Genomic DNA, 26,881 nt, shown 5'->3' on the forward strand with positions numbered 1-26,881 from the left:
CGGTTCTGTGACCTCAGCTAAATTATTGGAAGGAACTTCCTAGCTAGGACAGGCATGGAGACATTCAAGGTCTTTCCAAGAAGACGGTTTTATTGCCAGCTCCACTGGGGAAGGAAGGTGTATGGGAGTGTGGGGAGGGTTATTGGAGGGGTTGGCTGTAGGGAGATATCTGGAAGACCCAGGGAAATAACCAAGAAGATTTTGATACAAATATAAAAATCTCTGTGTGTGTCATGATGGGTACAAGGAAGAAATGGGGAAAAGGGGAACAGAAGACCCCAGGAGGATGCTAGAGACCAAAATCAAATATTCTGCTTACCCCAAACCTAAAATAACTCTTGTCTCTGCTGCTTACATGGCAGAAGAGGAGCTATCCCTGCAGAGAGACTTAAGGAGCTGTTCCGCAGGGGCAGATCCCAGGAGCTAAATCCCACTAATCCAAGGGCAGAGCTTTAAGATGCCATCCCTACAATCACTGAGTTAGATATGAGTACATCTCTGCACTGAGGCAGTTCAGAATGAGGCAGCCTTGGAGCTCTGCAAGACCTTCACCGAGGAACTAAGGGCTCGGGAGGAGGTACCCCAAGTCGTGAAACCCTGGAGGAGAAGGATGGCCCTCACCAAAAGGGACATAGGAAACTTCTGACACACCGCGGAGGGGCCCAGAGCACCCACCCAGTTGGAGTGGCCCCTCCAAGCAAGACGTTGAAGGAGGTGGACACCCACGCGTCCTTGCAGGGGAGCCTGACTATGCATCGCCTATCCTTGAGGTGGGACCCGCGTCCGAGGATAACCGCTGCTGGCGGTGAGAAGCTGCTCCGCTGGTGGATGGCTCCGTCTGGAGGTCTCTCTCCATCAGGCTAGAGGACCTGCGGGTGCATTTACGGTACGCGCTGCATTGCGGCGCTCTGCGTTACCTGTCTCGGTGGCTGAGGATCCGGGATAAAAATACTTCGCCAGTAATGAATAGGTAAGCTGGTAAGGGGCCTGGTATTTTTAGAGCACAAACCTGCTTGGATCAGCAAATTTTCTAAGCCACAGGGTGACACTGCAGATGGTGGGGAGGCTGTTGTGGGGGTGAGATTTCTGTGGCTGGCTGGGAAGGGTGAGTTTGTTATTCCCCAAAAGCCTATGGCTCCTAGGCTTTAACCAAGAATATTTTAAGCCAAGGGTGAACACAAAGCTTTTGCCATGACAGTTATTTAACAGTTCTTTATCTAAATTCAAATCATAATCCTCCTTTTCCCTCATTTTGTGATTACCTGTTTATCCAGCTTTCATTTTGCCAGGTTTAATAGACTCCACTGTAAGTTGTCCTTGAAAAACCTTTTCAGAAAGTTTTAAAATTACATGCACATACATATGTTTCTCTAAGTATATGTATATATGGGTCTATGTATGTGTGTGTGTATTTATGTTTGTATGGGCTCTGATTCATATTCAAAACTCACTGAGGATTTTGGATGGCAAAAGTTGCTGGCTTAGTGCATTTCACCTCTTTATTTTCTTATATGCATGTTTGTCTCTGTGATTTGGGAATTACCCTTCCAAAGAACCCAAACCATAGTGTATCCATAGGTTGCGTTTACTGCTGCAGACAAAGCAGACTCACTCTTCACTGCCTGGTTTCAGAATATATTGCAAAGCATTTTAAAAAGTTTTTATCAGTGTGCATTAAAGGGTTGTGGTATGTCTAACTGGCACTGGCTGGATGCATGTCTGCATGGTGCAGTGGCTTGTGTGGTGCATGTCCATGTGTCTGTGCAGGGTTTTGGCACCTCATACACTTGCACCTTGAGAACCGTTGTGTAATTTGGGCTGACTCAGCTGGAGCTACATGTGCTGAACAAATACGTATACAGGAAGGCAAATGTAATCTACTTTTCTTCCAGCAGCTGGTGATGCACTGCCTGGCTTCCTGAAGAACTCGGCGCAGACCTACCCACCTCTAAAACAATGTCATTTCTCCTGCTGCGTCCTAACAGCTTGTTCTGGGTGCTGTCAAGGCACATTAGATTGCATCAGTTCAACACTGGAAATTTATTCAAGACATTTTTCCAGGCTCCCTGGTGGCTGCTGTTGGGAATAATCCTACTTTGCTCTCCAGCATATTGTTCTGTTTTTAAAATTGGACTGCTCGGACCCTGGAACTGCGACCCCTTCTTTTCCAAAGCCTTTCCCCACGTGGCTGCCAGGTTAGCAGTGGGACGAATAAGTAAAGATCCTTCACTAGATCTTGGCCAGAGGCTGGATTATGTGGTCCTGCAAGAAGAATGTGAGACATCAAGAGCTCTGGTTAGATTCATTAACTTTGGAAAGCTTTCCTCAGCTTTCATAGGCCCTCTGAACCCTGGCTTCTGTGAGGTGGCTACACTTTTAGGGGAAAACTGGAATAAAGCCATCTTCTCATGGATGTGTATCAATTATAAACTGGATTCCACCATCTACCACCCTACATTTGCAAGGACTCTGCCCTCTCCAACCCGAGTTTTGTTTACAATAATGAAATATTTTAACTGGGCTCATGTTGGCATCATTGCTTCTAATGAGGATATTTGGATGGACACGGCCAACAAGTTAGCAAGTGCACTCAGGAACCAGGGGCTTCCTGTAGGTATTGTTACATCCATGCGTAAAGGAGAAAAGGGCATTGAAGACACCTGGAATGAGATTAAAGAAGTTGATGGCATCAGAAGTAAGTGCTTTGAGTCTCATTCCTTTATTTTTCTTTTCTCCAGGGTAGGACTGCGTTGTTATCCAATAAGCATAACATAGAGAATGAAATTTGGAAGTAATTTAAGTCAAGCAGAATATTATCTCTGACCCTAATGGAGCCAGGGCTTCACATAAAAGAATGCTGTGCATTTTGTATGTGATGGAGATAGGACAAAATAGTCTTCTACAACATGAAAGATTGGGTCCAGCTTGTCTGAAAAAATAATATTTAGTAGATGGGTGTCTGTTCTCGACCCTGTCAAGTGTAAAGAGGTGCTTATAGGAAGGTTTTATATTTATGGTGGTTTGGATTATAGATTATCAAAAATCTCATGCTTTGATGCTGTGCCCTTGCTACCTGTGTTCCATGAAGGTATCAGAAGTGAAATCCAGTGTTATACACCACATACTAAAGCAGTGGAAGGGCTCTTACTGATGTACAGCACGTAGTAAAGAATGATCTTTTTTCTCTTGAGAAAATGTGGGAAAAAAGTAATGTTCTTCTGGTTCAGAGCCTTGTTAGGAATTCTGTGATGGATCTCTGATCCTGGATGTACACCTCTGCAGTCAGCACTGTGAATCCAGATGAGGATGCATTGTAGCTGAGACTTTGACTTTTATGCCAAAGACTAACAAGGGTAGCAAGATGCTCTCTAACTGCCAGTTTTATCAGTGCTCAAATCTACGCTTGTGACCAAATCCACCTTGGGTGGGTTCATTTCATCACCATCACAGCTCTCCATGTGAGTTAGAAATGACGGGCTCCTTTCATAATCAATGGAGAGAACCAGTCCCTCTTCAAACATCATTCATCTGACCAGCTTAAGCTCCGTGTTATAGTATGGGATGAATCACTGCCTAGGAGTACCCATTTCTTTCGTGTAATTCAGCAACCTGAAAATGATCTTGTTCATTTCAGCTTCTACTTTGCCACGGATACTCTTTCTCCCAAGGAGAAAACACAGCTATGCTAGAGACCTTGCTCCCTCCTGATTTAGTAGCATGCAGGTTTTCTTTGCAATTTTCCTTCCCATCATTGCCCTACTTTGCTCCTCTCACTGACTGAGTTTTGAAATGCTGTCTTGGATGAAAGATCAGGAGTGCTTCCTTTCACGAAGGGCCAGCGAGCGCTGTGGAAAGCCTGCTAAACAGACATACCTGTATTTCAGATCTCCCCACCAGACAGGGGGACATTGGCCCTATGGCATTTTGCAGGCAAAGACACAGACTCTGTGATGGCCAAGCATGGACCAGATATTGAAACACAACACAGTGCCCAACATAAAATCTGTATATATGGTGACAGGGTGAATGGGTGGAGCTTGGGCACTGCTAACGACTGTGTGATGTCTGTCAGCACAGGGCACACGAAGGGAAAGCTCATGTCTCTCAGTCAATGACAGCAATGACCGTGACTACCCATCATGTTAGCCCATGCCTCACTTTTGTCAAAATTTCTCTCCATTCCTCCTTCTGTATGGCTGCAGGAATGGGTAATGTTTACAGCTTCCTTTGCTAGATGTTGCAGACCTCCAGAGGTTGAACAAAATTGGTGTAGCTCCCAACTTCCTCAGCACATAACATTGGTAGGGGACCACTAGTGTCTGACCTGATACAGCAGTTCAGACAGGTCTTTTATTGGGGAGGAGGGAGCTATTTTGTGTTGAAACCCCCAAATGGATTAACAACACTGTCTGCCATCCTTGTGTTTCAGTTATCCTCCTGTGCATGCATTCTGTGCTCATTGGCGGGGAGGAACAAGCCACCTTACTCACAAAAGCTCTGGAAATGGGACTAGCAGATGGAAGATACGTCTTTGTTCCATACGACACTTTACTGTACAATCTTCCTTACCAAAACAACTCATTCAACATCTTTGATAATGACAGCAAGCTCCAGGAAGCATACGATGCTGTGTTGACTGTCACACTGGAGTCTGGAGAAAGGACTTTCTATGAATCATTTAGGGAAGCTAAAGAAAGAGGTGAAATTACCATGGATTTGGAAGACACCCAGGTAAATATTCTTTCTCTCAGGCTTTTCTGGGACCAGGTAATGGGAGACATGAGACAAGAAATAGTTATAAAGAAAGTACAGGTGAGAGACAACCCAGACTGTATGCTTTTATTTTGAGGAAATTATGGTGAAAGTTGGATGTAGTCTGCATTCGTTTGGAAAGAATATTTCTCCTGGATGTCTGGCAATCTAATTCAGTTTGTTCAACTGCAAGACCATGCTGGGAATTCAAGAGAAAAGGGTTGTCTCTGAGGCTCTGAGATTTGGTTTGCATGTGCTAACTGCAATAGGCCCGAGCTGAAAAGGTGTCTCCTAAGGTGGTTAAAGTCCACGGAGTTTGTAAGGCACCAAAATAAGATGTCCACACACCTGAGAATCTGGGGGGATGCGACAGACAAACGAAATACTGGATGCTTCTAGAAGGAAATGCTTAGAATCATTGCTGCCTCATTCTTCCTAGCACTATAGTCAAAGTTATTCTTTGTCGGCGCAGTTATCTAAATGTCACCAGTAGCCTACAAAAAAACAAATCAGTTGCTACCTTGTAAACATTACAAGAAGAACTGGGGAATCTGTCATGCGGGTGAAGAGATGCAGGATTCAGCTGAGCTAATCTTCGAATCTCACTATGATCTTTCAAAAAATTATAAGTACTTTTAAGGCATGATTTATCTGATCTGCATGGATATCTACTTTAGAAGGTGAATCATGCCTTGAAAGCATTCATTTCTTTCCCTTCACCGTAATGAGAGCCCAGGTTGACTATATTGACTGTAGCGTTCTTCACTGTAGGTGTCTACATCTGATCAATGAATCCCACCACAGATGTCAAATTCTATGGCTCCCAACAGCACTCCTCATTTTATCACAAGTGTATAATCTCTCTTCATTTACCAACTGCGAATGACCATGTGATTGCAAAAGCCACCACCTCTGTTTTTAGGGGAGGGGAAAGTTATAGGTTCCTAAATCAGGTCAGGCACAGAAGGGAGAAATGCAAGGAGAAAAGGCTCTGGTGCCTCAAAGAATGAGTTTGCTGTGGCTCTGCTTTGTGACTTTTACATCTTAGGAATAAACAATGTTCTGACAAAAAGGATGGATCCTTTGGGCATGACACTTTTCCTACCTGGTAAGGAGGCAAGCCTCTGACTTCGATGTTCTATCTTTGGTAGATGTTTCAGCACAGTGCTTTGAGGCAGGTTGTGATAAAATGCCAGCTGAACATCAGGCTCAGAGTCTTGGCTCCTCCCATGTTGAAGCAATTTTACATGGTTTTAAAAATATTTTGAAATTGTATTTTGGGAAGCAACCATAAGAAAAGACAGATATTCAAGATCACACATATCAATCCAGAGCTACCTTTGATCTAAGATTCTTCAAACCCATTATCCCATGAGCCTTAATGCTCAAGTGTCTCAGTTCTTGAGTTTACAGCTTAGCCAGTGGGACATTAGACAGACAACCAGAGGTTGACAGCAGTATATCCTGACCTCAATTTCTCCTGTATTTCTAGGTTTCTCCGCTTTTTGGAACAATCTATGATGCCATTTACTTCATGGCAATGGCTATAGACAGTGCTCGAAGGAAAGGAGTCAGAATCTTGGGAGCTAACATAGCTGAGCACACAAAAAACTTCAGTTTCCCTGGATTTAGTCACCGTGTAGAGACGGACAACTGTGGGAAGGGGCTGAGCAACTACGTGATACTGGACACAGACGGTCGTGGGAACCAGCTCTTCCCGACCCACTTGCTGGACATGTCTTCAGACTCTGTGAAAGCCCTAGGCCGGGCCATCCACTTTCCCAGTGGAGCTCCACCCAAACCAGACTCCAGCTGTTGGTTTGATCCAGATGTTCTCTGCACTGGAGGTAAGAAAGACAAAAAAACAGGGTCAAATGGCATTGGGTTCATGCTTTTTATTTATTTCACCTTTTTTCTTACTCCAGGGGACAGCACCCCAAAGAGAAAACGTTAAACTCAAGAAATTCCTATAAATATGACCAGTCGTGGTGCTCTTTGTAATGGGAGCCCTATACAGAGATCCCACTATTGATACACAAGACTCTTTTTATTTCTTGTTAGGTCAATAAGGTTGTTGCCACTGTTGTGTGCTGGAAAGAGTTTTCCTGGTCTAACACTCAACATCTGCCTATTGTGATAGCAATCAATATATGCCAGAGGCTCCAGCCAGCACCGTGTCTGTGTCCTTCTGAGGGACAGGGCACTAAGAGGATTTGCGTTGAAGACAGCCTGAGAGAGCTGCACAGCAGCAGATGCTCTCACCATCTCTCCTGGTTAACCCCAGCTTCTCTATGCAGTTAGCTGTGCAGCTTTAAGGATCATCAGAGCTCACCTCATCAAGAAAAGATGATAATCATTACTCAAAATAATCTGCGTTACTGTAGACAACAGAGGTGGTAACTGAAGACTTAGGGGCAGAGATATCTATACTGCTTCCTGGGTTTGCGAGACTAGGCGCTGGTTTTACTTATTATTTTTAATTTGAGGCAACTGTGGTGCAGTTTTAAAGTCTGCAGGGAAACCAAAATCTCCGGGCAGGATACTTAGCCTCCACTTGACATATTTACTTATAATACCAAGCATTTACTCCTACTGCTCCAGGATATGACTTAAACAGACAAAATTAACCACATCTACAGAATATTTCATTCAGCAGCTGAGAAAAACATTCCCCTTGGCTCAGCCATACCTGGTTTAAATCAGTGTCGCTCTATGGAAATTGGAGATAAACTGATCTTACAGCAGCTGGCAAGCTATAGAAGAGGCAAATATAATGCTACCATACATCTAATTTTGCACTGCTACTAGGAATGGTGTAGCAATTTAGCATCCCATTGCAGTCTATGGAAAAACCCCACTGATTTTTAGAGCGATCACTTTTTATGTTCACACCTTAGAAAAGCATAAAGCTCTAGGCACTTGTCAATGAAGGGGTAATTTATTATTATTACTAATATTTCAGAGACTGAATTTTATGACTAGAATTAAATCCAGGCCTCAGCGTGGCTTTTGTATGAAGTTAGGGTTGGAGTGGGGTTGGATGTGAAGCTGCCAGGCTGCTGTGGTGCCTGACCCCAGGTCCACCAGGAGTGGGGCTGAGCAGGTATTCCCAGTACACGTACACACACACTGCAGACATAGCCAGTCACCCACAGGAGAGCAATGTATTTACAGGCACTGTTACCCACAACCAGCATTGCCGAGACATGGACAACACAAATGGCTTGATCCTGTTCTTACGCACCACTTAATCAGGCTCCAAGCTTGCTGTAAGATCTCACAACCCCAGCTCCTGCACACATACAAATGCACCCTCTGGTAGATGGTCCAAATGTGTAATTCCCCCATAGCCAGCTCTCAAATCCTTTGGTCTTTGCAGCAGCTCGTCTCCAGACTTGTGGTCTCTCATAGGTTGCAGGCTCCAGGACTTCTTATCTTACGTGTTGGTTAAGTTGATGGGAAGTCTACAAATGTCACACACAGGCAGAGAGCACACTAACCTAGGAAAAAAAAAATTAGGAATAGGGGCTAAGCAGAAGGTAGGACAGATTGCAATGATCAGGTGCAGCATTTGGCTGGAAAAATGCACAACATGCTTATGTGTGACCAGCATCTCCATCGTCTCTAGTATCCCATACTCGAGCATCCCCACCCCCATCCCTCCCTTTCCCCATTTTTGTCCCATAAGAAGTTTCACATACTCCCACAGTCCCATTAAAACATCCACTAATGAGTTTAACACAATCCCACAAGTCCCCCCAAGTATGCCGTAAGTTTGCCCTTTCCCAGGAGTCCGTGATAACCTTGCTTTCACTTCTGATTAGTTATAAAGTTCTGGTTGAGCTTCCTCAAGGCTTTGCATCCTTCATGCAATGGCCCATCCATCAGTGACATGAGTGCTCTGGTCTTTGGTATTGCTTTCCCTATCTCCTATTCCTTAGGGTTTGTTTATCTGGGTGTTAATTTTTTACTTCTCTTGTCTTTTTACTGTCTCTTGTTCACCCCAGTGAATTTTGTGCTCCGACCAGCTCTTGCTCTCAGCTTATCAGATGCTGCTTCAGTGAATGAAATTGGATTTGGATGTTTTCCACCTGTGGAAGAGTCCTCATGTGATGTGTAACTGTGCCCCTACTTCAAGCAAAGGACATGATCAGGGAGAGACCCTTTGCTGTTCCTTGGTTTTCTGCACCCCCTTTCAAGTACCATATTACCTTAGGGTCCTCTGAAGTATGGCCAAGCAGTTTTGGGTTATAAAATGTAATGGTAATAAGCAAAAGAATTTCTCTGAGGTGCTTTCTCAAAGGAGATTTATTCAGACAGCAGAGTCTCTGGGGGCTACCTGAGGAAGCTTAGGAGACAGCACCAGCAAAAAAAACCCCTGACTGAATACAGAACAGAGCATTAACAAACTCCACATTATTCCTAGCACATTGTGGTCTGGGTTACAGATTCTCTCTGAAAATGTTAGAAGGCCATGCAGAGATGTGAGATGGGACTTTCATACCCCTACACTTCATCTCTGGTTTGTCCAGGAGGCATTTTCTCATTTGTCCAGCAAGAAAACCAACCCATGCCGCTGTGACAGGGCTATTTAAAGCTTATTCTGTCTTTAATAACAAGTTTCATAGCAACAAACACAGCCCCAGGGCACTAGGTCTCCTGCAAATCTGCTTCTAAGCTGATCCAGTCCTTCCTTTTCCATGGATTTAGCATTGTGCAAGACCTTTATGGGATGTGTTCTGGCTCCACACTCACACCAGTCCTTCTGGAGGAGAACACATGTTTGGCAGCTCCCTTGCCCCCTAGGGATGAACATTGGGTTGCTGTCATTTGCTCTTATGAAGACCGCAACACTCTGACTTTGTCCATGTGTGAAGAACAAACCGTGTCCTCCAGGCCAGCTTGGTGAGGTCTTGCTCATTCCTGTTTTCAAGGTGAGCACCTCCTGGAGAAAGCTGGCTGTGTCTCCATTGCACTTTGGTGAAGTAAAACATTGGTCTACATCCACACTGTCTGCGAGGTGGAGAAATGGGTGTGAAGCATCCACTCTACTGTGCCCGTATTTCTTCTCAGATGGAGGTGGACAGGGCTAGTTCCAGGCTGGAGCATGAAAGCCAAGTGACTTCTTATACAGAATCGTAGTATCATAGAATCACAGAATGGTTTCGTTGGAAGGGATCTTCAAAGATCAAGTCCAAGCCCCCTGCCATGGGCAGGGACATCTTTCACTAGAATCATAGAATAGTTTGGGTTGGAAGGAACCTTTCAAGGTCGTCAAGTCCAACCCCGCCATCTAGTCCAACCCCCCACTAGACCAGGTAGCTCAAAGCCCTGCCAAACCTGACCTTGAACACTTCCAGGGGTGGAGCATCTACAACTTCTCTGGGCAACCTGTGCTAGGGTATCTGTAAGATCAATCAGGGACTGGGGCCCTGGGCTGAAGCAGAAATGAAGTCCAAAGCCAGCAGGAAAATCTCAGCTAAAATGCTTTGTCTTTTCCTGAAAAGAACACCAATTTTCAAAAATGCCTGCAGCTTTCACTGGGAAGCTCTAGGTTTCAGTGCTTGCAAAAAGGCCTGTGATTTAGGTGCAAGCATGACAGAGTTATGAACCTTTTAACAACCTAAATTTCTCCCTGCTTGTTTGTGTTTAAGGATCTCTGAATACAGAGAGAATAAATTAGAAGAAAACAGAAGACACAAGAGACAGAGCCAGCAGATGGTTCCCACTGGAATTTAGCTTATCCACTCATGTCAGCTTTCCTTAGCTCTCTAGCAGACACTTATAAGCAAAGTATCTGGTTCCAGTACTTCCTGTTGATGGGCCCGTTGAGGAAAACATCAACCACCTTCTTCTTGTCTTCTGCTCTTCTCAGCATTAGAAATCTGTAGCAGGGAAGGAAAATTCCCAGATGGGCTGGTGACTCACGCTGGCCGTCAGTTTGGTACCACATGATAAAGATTTTACAGCGTTTCAGTTCCTGGAGAGATGAGGGTCAAATGTTCAAAAGTTATGAACTTTGCAAAAGCTGCCTCTAAAAATTAATACTTCCCTGTGAGTCCAATCTTTATTTACTTGAAGAAAAACTAATTTTCCACTGATCCAGGGCCCTGGGTCTGGTATAGAAAAAAAAGTGCAAGGAAATAAATAATTAAAGTAGTTGCAGTTTCATGTAAATAAAGTCAGTAAGTATTTGTGTATTGACAAATTAACATTTCATAAAAATTGCCTTCTAGCATTCTCCTGGCTGAATATTTCACTTTGTAATCTAATGGTCTGATATCAATATTTTTAATATTATTGCCTAAATCAAAGGGATTTTCTAATTCACTGATTCTTTTCCCCTCTCTGCACAGGGATTGAACCTACAGTCATGATTTTGGGAGCAATGTTGATATTTGCCCTTGTGCTTTGTGCTGTGGGCCTGGCTTCTCTCATCAGGTGAGAACTGGAGTACGTATTAGATTTGGTGCCACTTTTAGCATCTGTGGGAGACTCGCACTTTAGCCAGCGGTTTAGACCATGTGAACACATAGCAGGTTTGATTGTGGTCTTTGGTCTCCAGCCACATATCTCTTCACTAAGTGGCTTGAGCACTGCAGGCATTGGGTCTGCAGTCTCAGGAGAAACCATTTTACCCTTAATCCAGTCCAGGTTTGGAAGAACGTTGCACTCTGTTGCTGGAAGGACTAGCTGGATGATGGCTCTGAAACATTAGGAAGTTGATTATCACTCTAGAAGTGCAAAGTGTGCCGTATAAACCAATGACAGGAATCTTCTTTAAAAACATCACAGTGGAGACTGAGTGGGCTGCCATGTTAAATGTCTTTTTTCTTATTCCAGATCATTCTTCCCTGGATTTCTGTCCCTGATACAATCATGTTTCCTATGAAGCACCTAGGCTGACCCTCTTTACTTTCTCCATGTACTAAAGAGAGAGAGAGAGAATATCTCTGCGAGAGGGTTCGGAGCAATTACTTAGGATACGTCTTTATTACCAAGCAGATTCACTCCCTGTTTTGAACTAGAGTCCAGCTCCCTGATCATTAATGTTGTGTATATATTAGTCTGGGCATGGGATCTTTGGGGCAAACTAAGTAGTCTGCTGGGGAAATGACAGTTTCCAACAATTGCATAGGTCACACTTGCATCCCGACTCTATATCCAAGGTGGACCCAAGGCAGCATGGACTGGGTGGTCCAGGAGCTATGGGTTGGTTGCTCTTTGGCAAGGACACTATGGCCATAAGATAAGGTAATCTGCTCCAAACTGGCCCCTGGAGTAATCTGTCTCTCATTATTAATGTCTACATGGTGCATGGCTGAAATTAGAGTGAAATTTGACTGAAATTAGAAGACATATTTACTTAAAAGCAATGAGTTCAGCAGAGCAGGGTTCCTGGATTTTCCCATCCAGCTCTGCCTCTCAAATCATCCCAAAACATGTTTTCTCTCCACTACTGAATCATCCCTCCAAACCCAGATGACATAAGGCCACCCAGCAAGCAACACTCCAAACAGTTCCCCTACTTATAACACACAGCTGCTTCTGATACCTTATAATTGCAGGCACTGAGGAGGTTGCCTCCATCCACTGGCACTTTAAAGCCCTTGGCCTCCAACCTTTACAATTACGTAAATAAAAGACAATCTTTCTGCCTACTCTACTTGTAAGCTGTTCCACAAGTACCAGACTGTGCTTGGGAAGGCTCAGTCATGAGTAAAGATGTATGGCCATCTGCAAGGGGAAAAAAAAAATATTCTAACATGACTCAGACAATTTATGTTAGGGAAGGGCATGTCTGGAACTAAATTTAAACCACAGCATGGTCTGAGTTCAAATGTGGGAGCTCTGGTCTTAGCTCTGCCAGGGATATGCTGCATGACTTTAATTAATGAGTCACTCTACTCTCTGTGCTTTGCTTTCAGCAGAGGGGTGCTTTCCTCCATGCCTGGGGGAGAGGACATGGTTGACTGAGCAAGGTGAAAAGTACTTAAATAATAAGCTTTTTGCGTGAAGCTGAGTTGGGTGGCTTGGGACAAAGCAGTTAGAGAAAGATTATAAAAAATCACCCTAGGTGATGCCTGTGGCCGTAAGGCTCCCTCTGAACTCCAAAAAGCTGTCTGTGCTCTTCTAAAATGCCTGGAGTGGTACATGGTGATCTATGGATATTCTGCAAAGTGGATTCCTTCTACAGTACAGTTAGCAAAAGGCATCCTATTGCCCACCTCATCAGGAAAAGTCTTAGGAGTGTGCAGATCAGACATCTGCTGTAGTGTAAACAAAGTTCCTTAAACAAAAAAAGTGACATTGAGGGCAATGGGGGAGCTTTCCTTTCCCTTGTCTGTTCCTGCTTGGTGAGGTTTTGGCTGTCTAATAGATATAGTGTGCTTTATGCTCAGTGTTAGACCTTGACATCCGTTGAAATAGTGGGTTCAAAATGATGGGGTGTGACTTCTGCCTCTTTCCTGAGTCCCTAAAATGGCCATGTGGTGGGTATCAGTGTCAGATGTATCCCAGCTAAAAACTAACAATGAAACTCTGGAATATTTCGTATTGATTTGCATGAAGTGGACGTAAGCCTGTTTGAACTATCGCATGAACACGTAGTCCTTGACAGTGCACCATTTCTTGTTGTGGTCTCTTCTGCCTTGCAAATTCAAGAGAAGCTGGGCGAATAGCAGGATGCAGTCAAGCAACAAATAGCGTCTTTGCTGGTCTGATGACTATACTGAATTTTCTCTCTTGCCCGAAGCAATTCTGCAAATCTGGTAGACTATCAAGGAGTGCAGAGAGTCACCCCTTGGAAAACAGGCAGCAGCATCCTGTGGAGATGCCAGAAGCACTTTTGTCCTGTATTATACAGTGCGTGATAGACATCCCATCTGGCTCAGGTCCTGGAAGTAGATCTGAATCAGCACAGTCTTCTTGATCTAATTACTCCTGACCAAGAAGAACAGCCCTGGTTCAGCAATATTGCTTCCAAGACCTCCACGCCGCATTGCACTACACCACACACACCAAACTGCTCATCCCCTGTAGCTTTTCCCTCTGTACAAGCTTGAGGTCATTACAAGGAGGTATCTGGCTGTGTGCTTCATACTGCACCATGCTACAATATAGAGATTCAGCCAGCACATTTTGATGGTGACTTGCATCCAGGTAGCTTTTATAAATTACCTGTGGTTCAGTTTCAGGCCCTAAGAAAGGCTGGTGTGGCTGAGAGCTGTTTGCTTACCAGCCAGATTGGCTGGTCTAATAAAAACTATTATTCTGTCCTAATGGAGAATGATTTGGAATATGAAAACTAAAACCAAGCAAAACAAAGTATGCATTACATACACATCCAATTCATATTTGTAACCAGATTGACTCAAGATGTCTATTTGTGATGAGACCCTTTGAGATTATAGCTTTTGCTGTCTGTGAATTGGATAACCCTTGCTGTTTGACTGAGGGGTTTTCAGTCCAAGTCAGGACATCATGGTTTGTCTACTGCTTTCACCCATGTCCATCCCTGCTGCCACACCACATGCTTCACTTTCCTTTGCTACAGGGAAGCCAGATGTAGGGGACTCAATGGTGGTTAAATTGGTTACCTACCTAAAAATGATAACTGTGGCTCTCCAAATCTCCCAGGCACAGTATCTTGAACAGCCAGCTCTTCAGGGGACCTAACAAGATAATACTGACCTTGGATGACATCGTCTTCATCAACCCAGAGCTACATAAAAAGGTAAGTCCTTCCACTCGTGAAAGTAATCTGGTGGGACCCTCGAAGACAGGTTTGCTGTATGGTATTCGCATACACATGAAGGTCTGGGAAGTCATTTCCCTCACCATGCCTCATTTGCCCCTGCATGTCAGAAAATTTCCAATATGCTGAGTGGTTTTGAGTCTTGGATGAGATGCACATGCAGTGTCAGAGCTGTTATGCTGATGTAAAATTGTACCCTTGGTTGTGTTTATTCTAACAGCCAGGGCTCATTCTTTGTTCTTGAGGTTGGATGGCAAAGCATAGTCCACATCCATCTTAGCCTCTAAAATAAAGTGTCTGCATCCAAACTACCTAATGGGAACCATTCCTGGGCTGTGCTGGCTCCTGCCCAGGGCTGGGGCTCTCCTGGGGGCACAGATACAGACTTCTTGTCGATGCCAGAGGAGACACTTCCCTGTGCCTTGCTCGGAGAGACTCCTGCCTCCTTTGGTGTCTCCCCTAAGACATGGCATTTCCATCGCCTAAAGTGTCGCTGTAGTGTTTCCAGGCCTAAACAGCCTTTTAGAGGTATTCAGAGACGTGAGATGGGAAGTTTGGGAGGATGGGGAGGTTGCTAGCATGGGTGAAATGTATGGCCCAAGGCAGAGCTGGAGTGGAGGTTTATACCCAAAGGCAGTAACTCTCTTGTACCTGTTTTTCTTGCCTTCCAGAGGCTGACCTTGGACAGTCTGACTGATGCAAACAGCGTAGCAGCCGACGGCCGAAGCTTGAAATCCATAACCCGCTCCTTTTCCTTGAAAAGCACAGCTGCCACCCATGAAACCTCCAACGTGGCTTTGTATGAGGTAGGTAGGAACCTTGTGCAGCCTTCGGTTCACTGAGCTGCTCAAGTGAGGGAAGTCTTGGGCTGCAGTACTATAGGTCCCAGGATGGGGACACTGCTGACGGACCCTAAGGGTGAAAATAAGTTACTCCCAAGCATGGACTTACCTGTGTTTAAGGTGACTTTACCCCAGTCCTCACCCTGACACTTGGAGTCATGTGGGGTGGTGGTATTCGACATTCATATATAGCATTGCCAGGTCTGGTCCCTGTTAGAGAAGTCACCGCCTAAAGGCACCAAGAAGAACTTTTCTTACAAGACAGCCTTTAGGTACTGACATCTCCATTAAGGACCTTTCTTACAAGACAGGATCCAAATACATAGAATAAAGGCTATCAAATTCCCCTTTGTGCCAATAGGACTGTATGGAGCTTAAGCAGAGGCAATGGCCAAGAAAACTCAGCCCATCCATCGGTTCTTTCCTGAAAACACAGCTTTTTGAAAAAATGGCATGGCAATTTTTCCTGAAAAGGAGCAAAATAAACTGGATTATTAATGCCAGAGAAGAGCTCTGGACAGAGTTACTTTCCTTTTTAATCAATTTATCATTGTTTATCAGATACTAATACACCTTCCAGGTATGAAGTTCTGATCCAGGTGAAGGTCCTGCCTCACCCCATTTTTTGAGGGTTTGCTGTGTATATTCTTGTTTGGGTGCAGTATAGAAAGAACATGCTGCCAAGAACATTGAAAATCCCCAGCCACTTGCAAAGTCAAGGATCTGGAATTCACACCTAGGTCCCCATGTTAGCTGTTGCTCAGACACTTGCTCTATCATTCACCCACCTGTATTGTGGACAGGGAGACTGGGTATGGCTGAAAAAAATTGAGACGGGAGCAGTTCACAATCTGCGGCAAAGCTCCACCAGCATCTTGAGGAAGGTAGGAACTGGGGATGATGGGGCACGTGGAGGGAAGGTTGCTCCGGGGACTTTTGCAGCTGCGGGGTATTTTTATTCTCCTTGTCTCCTGTTTATCCATTGAATCACGCGTCGTGGCTGTCAGTTGAGTCTTGCCTGGTGAAATCTGGTGGAATGGATCATGCACGATTGCAATCTGACAAACTGACGCATGTGTCAGAGTCAGCAGCTGGCAAAACCCCACCCTGGACCTGCCGCTTCAAAGCTGGGGCAACGCTGAATGTACAACGAGTCCCCTGAGTGACCTTGTCTGCAAAGGCAGAGTGGTTTGGAGGAAATCACGCCTGCCTGTGTCGGGGCACGATGATGCACTGGTAGCTATTTTCATGTGTTATTTGTTGACAGTGCGGCACAGGCATGGTTGTGCATTTCTCTGGGATTTGCTTTGTGTCTACAGCTAGAGTGCCTGTTAGAAGTTTCCTTTTAGTCTTCCATTTTATTATTATTACTAAATGACAAGCAAATGCATTTATTTTCCAAATTCAAGGCCATTAGCTGTTGGCAGCTACTGCTAACGTAGGAGTGGCATTTTTATGCATATAAATATAACAAATTTACCAGGGCATGCCTCCAAAGGCACCATTGATGGATGACTTTGGATCCTCCAGGCATGGTCCTGCTTTCCAGATGAGACCAGAGCTGGTGCAAGTTTCCACATGCTGAACTCAGTTTACCCCAGAGAAGCCATTTTGTCCTAGTGAAAGATCCAATCCAGCTTGTCTAAAGAAAAACAAATTTCTGTTCAGTTTGCTTTTGCTGTCTTGTTTTCTTCGTCTTAATGGATAGGCTAAGAAAAGCAGAGCTTAAAAGAGTGTGGGATAGCTGAAAGTAAGCAGCAGAGAGGTTTGCTTCCCCATCCTTGTGTGAAAGACTGGGAGTAGAGAATGAGAAGGACATCTAATGATATAAAGAAGCTTCTGAGCAGATGTCTGGCTGACTTGGTCTTGCTGTGATTCACCATCTTGTTTCAGATGAAAGATCTGCGTCATGAAAATGTGAATCTGTTCCTGGGCTTTTTCGCTGACTGTGGCATCTTTGCCATAGTGACAGAATACTGCTCCCGAGGAAGCCTGGAGGACTTGCTGAGAAACGAGGATATGAAACTGGACTGGATGTTCAAGTCCTCTCTCATGATGGATCTAATTAAAGTAAATCCAGTGCTCCTGCTGAGGCATGACCTGCATGTAACTTCTATATTGACATAGCTATTTCATCCGTGACTTTGGGATTTTTATAGTAATGCAGGGAAAACCAATGTAAATGTAATTACACCGGTATACAGGGTCTTTAATGGACACCTCTTATTCTTGTTGTTATAATCTGAGAGAAGCACTGTTTTGGGTAATAGGACTACATCCATGCAGCAGGATGAGAGATTAAAACTATACATCAGGCTAGAACTGATCACCTAGAACAATGAATTTTGTGACAAATTCATACTTTCCAAAGGCCCTTCCTTGTCATAAATCAGACATGCCTCCAGCATGAAACCAAACCATAGTCATCTCCTGTCACAGGATGGCTACACATGTGGTCACTTTAGAAGAGTGTTCACACACTTCCAATCATGTCCCATGTGTTTCCATCCCCTAACAGTGAACTACCAATCTGGGACAGGTGGCCTACAGAGGGTAGACTGCCAGAACCATTCTTGAAGCCCATGATCCACCTTCTGATCCTCCTTGAGGGTGCTGGGTAAGGGCAGCTAGCTCTTAATGGTTTCCCTTGACCAAACCATTGGGTACCACTTCTGTCCACCTTCTTAACCCTTAACAACTTCTGAGTGCAAAGAGTCCTAGGGCTACAGAGGGAGACATCGGACTGTTCCTAAAGCTGCCAGTCCTTTCCAGTATTCCTTTAGGGTGCAGATAGCCCAATTCTTGTTCCTAATCCATTTCTGAATTTTTCCCACAGTTTCATGGGCTGATCAGCACTGCATTTGACATAGACTCAATGCTGTATTTGATGCCATCCCAGGTGACAATTTGGCTTGATGTCTCTGAATGCTGACAGATAATATAATTCTTAAGGAACAGCCTCAATCTTTTCTGTGTTTCACAGGGAATTAGGTATTTGCATCACCGAGATTTTGCCCATGGACGTCTCAAGTCTCGTAACTGTGTTGTGGACGGCCGGTTTGTGCTGAAGATCACTGACTATGGTTATAACGAGCTCTTAGAAGCACAGAAATGCCCATATATTCAGCCACCCCCAGAAGGTAGGTGCCATAAGGAAATTTTTTTTTTTAAATATTTGTCCATTGATTTAACAGATGCTTGTCCTAATGCAATTGCAGGCCAGTGGCCACATAAGGATTTATGTGCTCAATCTCATGACATCTGGTTATCTGTACACAATGCATTCTTACAGGAAAGGATAAGCAACATTTTTTCAGAATTCCTGAAAGTGAAGTGAATAGCAGGGTGTCATGGTAAGGAAAAAAAGATTTTATTGTAAGCAGTGACAGAACTTAAGCTTGTCGTAGTTGGAGAAGGATTTAAGTGCCCCTGAAATCTGATCAATCTTGAATTTCTGTGACTGGTGGAAACGGCTTCACATCCTTAGCCCCAACCCCATATTTGAAATTTTAGGTTAACCCAAATGCAAAGAGCCTTGTTTTGTAAAACTAAGCCATCTGGAACACAAGATGATACAGGTCTCTTTGAAATAGGTCCTCTACATGCCAGTTACCAAAGGCTGCCACATGACATACCTACCACTTAGGGACAGCATCTCATGGGATCAGGTTTGGAGACTTTGACAGGATTTCTTTCACCTGGCCATTGCCTTGGGGTTCCTTTTGTATCTCAGTTTATTCTTGAAACCTGGTTTCAAGCAGTATGTAGTATTTTGATCCCTCTGTCACAGGATTTGTTTCCTACACATTTCCAGTGTCTCAGATAGGGCTGTTGCCAGAAGACCTTTTCTCCTCTCTTACAAAAGTTATATATATTGCAGTAGCTGAAACGTTCCTTATTCCCATTACTCAGAATGCACAGTTACCAGGGTAACTTGGATTATAAAGACTGATTGTACTTCAAACTGCCACAAGCTGCTTTTACAGAAACTATTTTCATCTAAGAAGAACTACAGAATCTATTTTATTATATTTTATTAACTGTTGCTTTGTAAAAGAGCAGAAACAGTAACAAGAAATCCAGGCTTCAGTGCCAGCATTTTGTCTGAGTGATATTTTCAAACAGAAAAAAGGTGTTAACGCTTTTGGCAATGGTGCAAAGACTTCTTATGTAGATGTTTAAGGCTGGTGTTTTAGCATGTAAATTGTTAGTATGGCAAATATTTTTTTAAAGGTAGAGTGAAAGTTGGAAAATTCAATTTTTTGTCAGCACGGAAGTTTAATATTTCTAGCACATCACAAGGAATAAAAGACTTGATCCAGTAAATAATGAACTATGTTCCAAGCTTTCCTCAAATGACTGAAATGAAGTGTTCATTTAAGCACTTAATTTGCAACAGTCTGAGCTCAAGTGTAAGAAACGCGATGCTCTTGATTTTTTTAGAATTGCTGTGGACAGCTCCTGAGTTACTGAGGGACCCAGATACGCTCAGAAAAGGCACATTCAAAGGGGACATTTACAGCTTTGCAATCATCCTACAAGAAGTGGTTGTTCGGGGTCCACCATACTGCATGTCAGAACTCTCCGCTGAAGGTAGGCAACTATTTCAGTACATTTTTAAGGCTTCACACAGAGCGCTCAAACGACGTCTGGCCAAGCCCCTTGAGTAAAACATTAGTATGGAAATAATGTCCCAATCTCATGACCTTTCTCAGTGACAAAAGGCTGTTTTCAACAAAACATCCATAATAAACATCAAAATGTGTGGTTCTGATCTCAGTGGCGGTACATGAGTCAGCACTGCTATCAGTGGGGTCGGAGTTCAGGGTACCCCCAAGACGATTCAGAGCTGGCCAGCAGTCAGATCCCTGCAGCACCTCCAGTTCCCTGTCAAAACTTTGACTTTTCATCATGGTGTGGAGTGAAATCTGGTGGCAGAATTTCCCATAGCTTGCAAACTCCTTTGATTCCCACTCATCAGCCCTTTTATGTACGTCATGGGGTTGAGGTTTTTGAGCTGGACCCTTTGCTAGCATCCTGTTTGTGCATCTGCCCATCTATTTTTCCTTAACTACTTCCCCATTTAAAGAAGTTCTCTCTTCAGCAGAGATCAAAGTGACACATCATGACCCAACTGACATATATAAGGTGGCTTGTAGCAGAAACAGCAAATAGGTGAACTCCTTAGGAACTGCTCATGGTGCAACTCTCATTAGTTCAAACCGTGTTGTCCATGCACAGGTAGAGCAAACACATGGCAGTCAGGGTCAGGTCACAAGCACTTGAACAGGGAGGGGGTGAGAACAGTCAAAAAAGAGCTGATTTCAGTGAAGGACCATTCTCAAGTTTTAAGCTGGACAGTCACCAAGCGGGGTATGGCCATTTAGTATCTGCCTGTTCAGCACCCGGAAAAATAGGGCCCTGACCTTGCTGCCCCCCAAGCTGCTGCAGCAATGCAATGACAATGATGGTTGTGATGTAACCTGCTCTGTAATTCAGAGCTGGACCCATGATGTAGCCTATGATGTAATTAGCAGGTGTCCCCCCACCTAGTCCCCATGGGGAACCTCCAGCAAATGTTGCACGTAGTGCGCTCCAGTCTCCTGACCTGATAAAATGATGAATTTCTACTCATTGTGTCCTAGCCCTCAGGGAACTTTCACTTGTGGTGTCAACTTTCAAACCATCTGGGGAAGGCATTTCCCCTTGGCTGCCCCTGGAAATATTTGGGCCAGGTGCTTTGTTTAGTTGATTTGGTGGAGACTGGTGGGATGAGCCAAAGAGCTTTAAAGTAAACTGTCAACACTGAAAACCTTTGGGTACTCACAGTAACAGCTGTGGAAATGCAGGGCTCCTGCCAGAAAGTGGGTGGTTTTCGCTCCATTTGACTGCTCTCCACTACACAAAATGAAACCTTCAAGTACAATCGCTTTGGGTTTTTTTTTAAGCAAGAAGATACAGTTCTACCTTACAAACCCCACATTTCCTCCAGGATATTCTTACCAAGAAATACCTAAATTGAAGTCAGGGTTGGGTTCAGACATCACACTCCCCCATCTGTGCTTCAGCTTTCAACAAAACCTGCAGCTCCGCTCCTTCGCTGTAGTGCAGTTTTATCTAAAACCTGCAGATTCAAGGACTGATTTCTCAGGGTCTGAAAGCCCAAGCCCAGCTCCTTATTAGTCTTATTTCATCTCTAGATAGGGAGTACTTCCCAGACGTTGTTTTGAACCCAAACTCCCCCCCTTAAAATACTTCCCACTGTCTCCATTCCCATCAACCTCCCACACACTGGTTCCCAGTTAACAATGAAGCATCAGAGGCTGGTATCCTTCTTGTCTGGACTCAACCATAACCCTCTGCTCCCTTAGAGGACTGCAGATCCTAATGGAGGGAGTCAGAAGCAATTTCATTAAATACAGGTCTGCAGGCTCACGCATCCATTTGTCACACAACCTTCCCCCATCCAGCCACTTTATTTCTCATAACAAGGTTCTCCAGGGACAAGAAGGCAGATGAATCTCCTATCTTTTAAATCCTCCAAGAGACTCCTGGCAGAGGAAAGCAGAAGCCCCCAGCTTCGTTTGACACAGCCATTGGGTGCTGAGGAATAACAGTGATGGCTGAAGGAGCAAGCAAGGGACAGATGAAAATGTCTATGTCCTTTGTCCCCACCAAGACCCTCCATCTCACAACATGCTTCCCATTCCTCTCTTTGTCACAGAAATTATAAAGAAAGTGAAGAAACCCCCTCCCCTGTGCCGCCCAAACATAGCCCCTGAGCTGGCCCCCCTGGAGTGCATCCAAGTAATGAAGCAGTGCTGGAGTGAAGCCCCTGAACGACGTCCAACCTTTGAGGAGGTATTTCATAAGGTCGGTGAGTAGAGCAGCAAGTGCAATCCTTTGTTTGTACTTGGCAGTAAAGTGCATTTTTTTTCTTTAAGTGAGCCCTTAAATAATGATTAAAGAAGTCCCAGAGCTCTAGTCTTGCCTTTGTTATTGGGTTATTTTGTGGGTTGTGGTGTCTGGCTTACACCTTGTCCTGAACTTGGGCTGCCATGGGATCACCCCATGGGGTGTGAAGCAGGTGGGACATGGGCTGGGTGTCTTCACATTTGCAGTGTACCTGCACAGAAGGTCTTACGAAGATCAAAGATCTGTAAATTATGATAGCATCTTCAGATCAGTATGGTTTTTGATCTTCTAAAGTATTTAAAAGGTGATTAATTTAAAAGAAAAATTCATCAAAGGCTGTTAAACAGAAAGATACAACGTTTGGCACAGGAGGTCTCTGAACTGCACATTGGTGGAGGCTGGGAGCATATCCCAGGGAAATATGACTGTACCTGAGCCCTGGTTGAACAACTTTCCCAGGCGTCTGTTACTGGCCAGTGTCATGGACAGGTACCGGCAAAATAAACCTCTTGTCTGATCCAGCAGTAGTGTTGCTAAGTTCTTACAGGGTCAAACTAGGTAAACCAATACCCATAATTTTTACCTTTCAGTTCTATGAAACTATGAATATTTTTACACCCTTGTGACTCCACTGTTGAGTCTAAGGCAGCTTCTGAAGCCACAGATTATCCAAATGGTCCAGAGGCTCAGCTTCAGGTCAGGAGGAGAAAGCACAACTCAACGAGGAGTTGGGGATGGGAGGTGGCAGTACACATACGTGCCAGTGTGCAAAGGTGGATTTAAGACCAGTAATACATAAGCAGTTTGCAAGTGTTGCTAATGCCCTGAAATTTGCACCACTGAATGCAAATGGCTGCAAGGTACCCTAAAGATTAGTCATGGGATAAATGAGTGTGCAAATTTGCAGCATGATAAGACTCCATAACAACTCACATACGTCTTGTCATCTCATGGAAGGTAGTGTTTCACTTAACCCTTCCTGAAAGTTCAAAGAGGAGCAACGTGCTGCTGGCCATCTTCCATAGTTATCGTTGCAAATTCACCCTCTAGTTTGCCTTTTTCCTTTATTGTTGAACTCTTGCCGCTGACAAAGTCAGTCTTTAGCATTGTCCCTTTAAAATAAGTGTTTGCTTTTTGTTCCTTTCCAAACTTAGAGTGCTACAATGGTGTAATGCGATAGAGAAATAACTCTCCAGTTTGATTTTCCAGTTCAAAACCATCAACAAAGAGAAGAAGACCAATATCATTGACTCAATGCTCAGGATGCTTGAGCAGTATTCAAGCAACTTGGAGGATTTAATCAGGGAGCGGACTGAAGAGCTAGAGATTGAAAAACAGAAGACAGAAAAACTACTGTCACAAATGCTCCCGCCGTAAGTACTGGTACTTTAGATGGTAAAAAAAAAATACAACCCATAGCTAGACTGGACAAAACTGTTCCCCAGAAGTGAGAAAGACTGCAGAGCTGACCTCCAATTTTGGCAATCTTCTTGCAATCAAAGTAAGAAACTTTAACTAATGCTTTTTACAGCCATATAGAACCTTCTATTTAGTGGAGGATCTTCTGAGCACAGTAAGACAAGAGTGTCTGAGCTCTTGGGCATATTCTACAAAAGGGTTTGTGCCCTGTCATCTTTGCTTGCGTTGTTATTTCAGATCAGTGGCAGAAGCCCTCAAGACTGGTGGCACTGTGGAGCCGGAGTATTTTGACCAGGTGACCATCTACTTCAGTGACATCGTGGGCTTCACAACCATTTCAGCCCTCAGTGAACCCATTGAAGTAGTTGACCTTCTGAATGACCTTTACACGCTGTTTGATGCTGTTCTTGGAAACCATGATGTTTACAAGGTGAGGTGTACCTGGGCATGAGGATCAAACTGTCTGTGGGTCAAACACTCTTGTAGTTTTAGTCTCTTTTCCATCTTTTTCAATTTATTTATTTAATTTTTACTATAATGGTATTTGCTAGGTGGAGACAATTGGTGATGCCTACATGGTCGCTTCAGGGCTCCCAAAACGGAACGGAAACAAGCACGCAGCTGAGATAGCCAACATGTCCCTGGACATCCTCAGCTCGGTGGGAACATTCAAAATGAGACACATGCCAGACATCCCCCTCAGGATACGAATCGGGCTGCACACAGGTAGGCAGCGGCACTCGCCTGTGCCTGAACATCAAAGAACTCCTTTGCAATTGTATTTCCAGCTTCGAATGCTTTCTCCCTGCCTGGCCCAAAACAAGCAACCTTAGAAGATGCTTTAAAATCGTCCATAGCAGCAAGTGCATTAAAATGGAAACACAAATCCCAAGAAGGAAAGTGGCTCGGTATCATTTGGGGAGAAATTGTATATTTTGTCACAGTAAAGAACTAAATCAGACATGTTAGTCATAAGGGTTTTGTTGTAAGGGTGGCTCTTTGATGTGCCATAGGATCTTCACCGGTGTGATATGGAGACATCCCGTGATGTTTTTGTAACTCTGTTCTGAAATGAAAAAGCACAGAAAAACAGGCATATAGAGTGAAAGAAGGAAAAGGTTGGGGAGATTTTTTACAGGTAGGACATAACTGGAAGAATATGTGATACAGCTATTAAGAAAAAGTTATGTTATAAAGAAAGTAAATTATCTCTAATGTAGAAGTCATAATCTATTCAATTAACAGAAAAGTGGCTTGTTTAAAAAGAAGAGGAAAGGGTTTTTTTTTTATAAAGTATAATTAAACTCCAAAATAAAACAAAAAACCCCAGTACAACTGCAGTTGTATAAGTGAATGTATGACTGGGATTTTAAATGGAGGAAAAGACATCTGCTGTCATCATAGAATCAATATTTTTAGAAGAGATATGAACCTTCATAATTTTATACCATAGTCATCCATTAATAAATTTTTCCCAGCTGTTTGTCACCAGACTTCTTGCATCTTCCTCTAAGGTACCAGGTACTGCCCATTGCGGGAAGCCAAACAATGAATAAGATTGTCCAGGAGTCTGACCCAGTATTACAGGGGGTTTTATCCTTCTGCCTGTCTGATAATGCCCACATTTTTGCAGCTTTGGCATACAAGTGTTTTACAGAAGTCAATATCCTGGTCCCTGTTGTACACATTGGGAAACAAGAGCAGAGGAAAGGAAGTATTTCACCCCAAATATCACAAGAACAAAGCTGTGACTTGAGCAGAGCTAAAAACAATATTTCATCTTAGCCCTTCACAGAAGTCTAAAGTGTTAAGGAGTGATTGCAGGAGCACTGTGAGTGTTATAGTCTGGCAGAAATTAGGTGAGACTATGGCCCCAGCTTGCCTTGCTGAGAGCAGGAGTCTCTGGAGCACCAGCAGCACATTTTCAACATGGAACGAAGGGAATTTGGTGTGCAACATCTGCTGCTGCCTGTTGACAGCAGTTCTGCAGCACATCTTCCATGCACCCAGCCAAAAATCTATCCCTAGTTGACGTGTACAGGGGGTAGTTACATTTTTGCTTGTTTTTATGAACTCTGGGTATCTGGAAAGCAGTGTTGTGAGCTGTTGTGTAGAGTGTGAAAGGAAGAGGGGGAGGAATTTGTGTTTTCTTTCTAAAGAACCAGAAGCCAGATCTTGTTTTGCACAGATCTGGCAATGTGATAGTGTCATGAGAGCAGCGAGAAATGCATGCTCCAAAGCAAACCAGCTCTCTGAGCCACTGAGCTGACAGCAGAGTTTGATTAACCCTAGACCCTGTTTCTTCTGAGGAAAGAGGCATGAAGAGGGAATCTCCAGCATCATGAAAGCATTGAGGAAGCGCTTGGGAGAGAGGAGGGCTTGGCTAACACTTTCACTGTCCTGGAAAGGATGGAGAACGGGTGTGACCACCAGTTTTGTGGGCCAACTGCTCTCTGGAAACTGGTGCCAAGAAGACCTCATGATCCCTTCTCTGAAAAAGTAGGCAATGCCATTTGAGCACGGGCTGACCATGTCCCTCCAATCCCAACGGAGAGCTGCGCCTCTGGGAACTTCTGCCAGCCCATGCCCATGGTCTGCTTGTGGCAATGCAGGGGTAAGGAGAAGAGGACAAGAAGACCAGTGTTTGGTCTGCAGTTTCTCCCCTGCTTTAAATGCACCCTTGAGTCTTGGCTCTCCTCTCTTGACTTGACTGCATGTCCAGAAAAACTCAGCTGACTCAGCTGTTTCCACACCATCCATGTCTGGGCTGGAACTGGACAGTGGGGGGGGAGCGGTGGTGAGAAGACAAGTTTTTCCACGGAGGCTGAAGAGGATCTGTTTATTGGTCAGGCTCTCTGGCAGGCACTCCTGCACTTCGATCGAGCTTATTAACCTCTGCATCACCGCTGATGATTGTTGCAGACTCTTAGCCAGCACGGCTCATTAGCTGACCCTGCAAGCCCTGGCAAAGAGCCATTTCAAAACAAACCAGCGAACGTGTATAATTAAACAACTAGGCCATAACGTTCTCATCACAGGGTATCTGGTTTCCTCTGAAACTTGTTACTGTGGGAGATTTATTGCTGGAAGTTTTCGTTAGCCCTTTGCTGAAGCTGTCTAGACAAGGGGGAACACACACAGGCAGCGAAGGCAGCGAGTGAATTAAGTCCTGTATGTTTTCAACACGGAGAAGTCC

The 26,881-nt window shown here is 44.2% G+C and overlaps 1 protein-coding gene across 5 annotated transcripts in view; it reads left to right on the forward strand.

Annotated features, from left to right (window-relative positions):
• The first annotated feature begins 461 nt into the window (after positions 1-461).
• The window catches only part of GUCY2F (guanylate cyclase 2F, retinal), a 50,064-nt gene continuing 23,644 nt past the window's right edge, over positions 462-26,881 (forward strand). For 2 of the 5 annotated variants that reach the window (XM_069808596.1, XM_069808598.1), the window contains exons 1-15: positions 462-970; positions 1,893-2,695; positions 4,430-4,731; positions 6,245-6,599; positions 11,109-11,193; positions 14,392-14,488; positions 15,181-15,315; positions 16,155-16,235; positions 17,245-17,421; positions 18,335-18,491; positions 19,795-19,944; positions 22,076-22,224; positions 23,476-23,639; positions 23,923-24,115; positions 24,237-24,411. In XM_069808596.1, the coding sequence (XP_069664697.1) occupies positions 1,957-2,695; positions 4,430-4,731; positions 6,245-6,599; positions 11,109-11,193; positions 14,392-14,488; positions 15,181-15,315; positions 16,155-16,235; positions 17,245-17,421; positions 18,335-18,491; positions 19,795-19,944; positions 22,076-22,224; positions 23,476-23,639; positions 23,923-24,115; positions 24,237-24,411 (2,959 nt within the window). In that variant the 5' untranslated portion in view covers positions 462-970; positions 1,893-1,956. The remainder of the gene's footprint in view (positions 971-1,892; positions 2,696-4,429; positions 4,732-6,244; positions 6,600-11,108; positions 11,194-14,391; positions 14,489-15,180; positions 15,316-16,154; positions 16,236-17,244; positions 17,422-18,334; positions 18,492-19,794; positions 19,945-22,075; positions 22,225-23,475; positions 23,640-23,922; positions 24,116-24,236; positions 24,412-26,881) is intronic. The other 3 variants (XM_069808597.1, XM_069808601.1, XM_069808599.1) reach the window with 3 other exon arrangements.

This window comes from Haliaeetus albicilla, chromosome 20, assembly GCF_947461875.1.
Source record: "Haliaeetus albicilla chromosome 20, bHalAlb1.1, whole genome shotgun sequence".
In the NCBI taxonomy this organism is placed as follows: Eukaryota; Metazoa; Chordata; class Aves; order Accipitriformes; family Accipitridae; genus Haliaeetus; species Haliaeetus albicilla.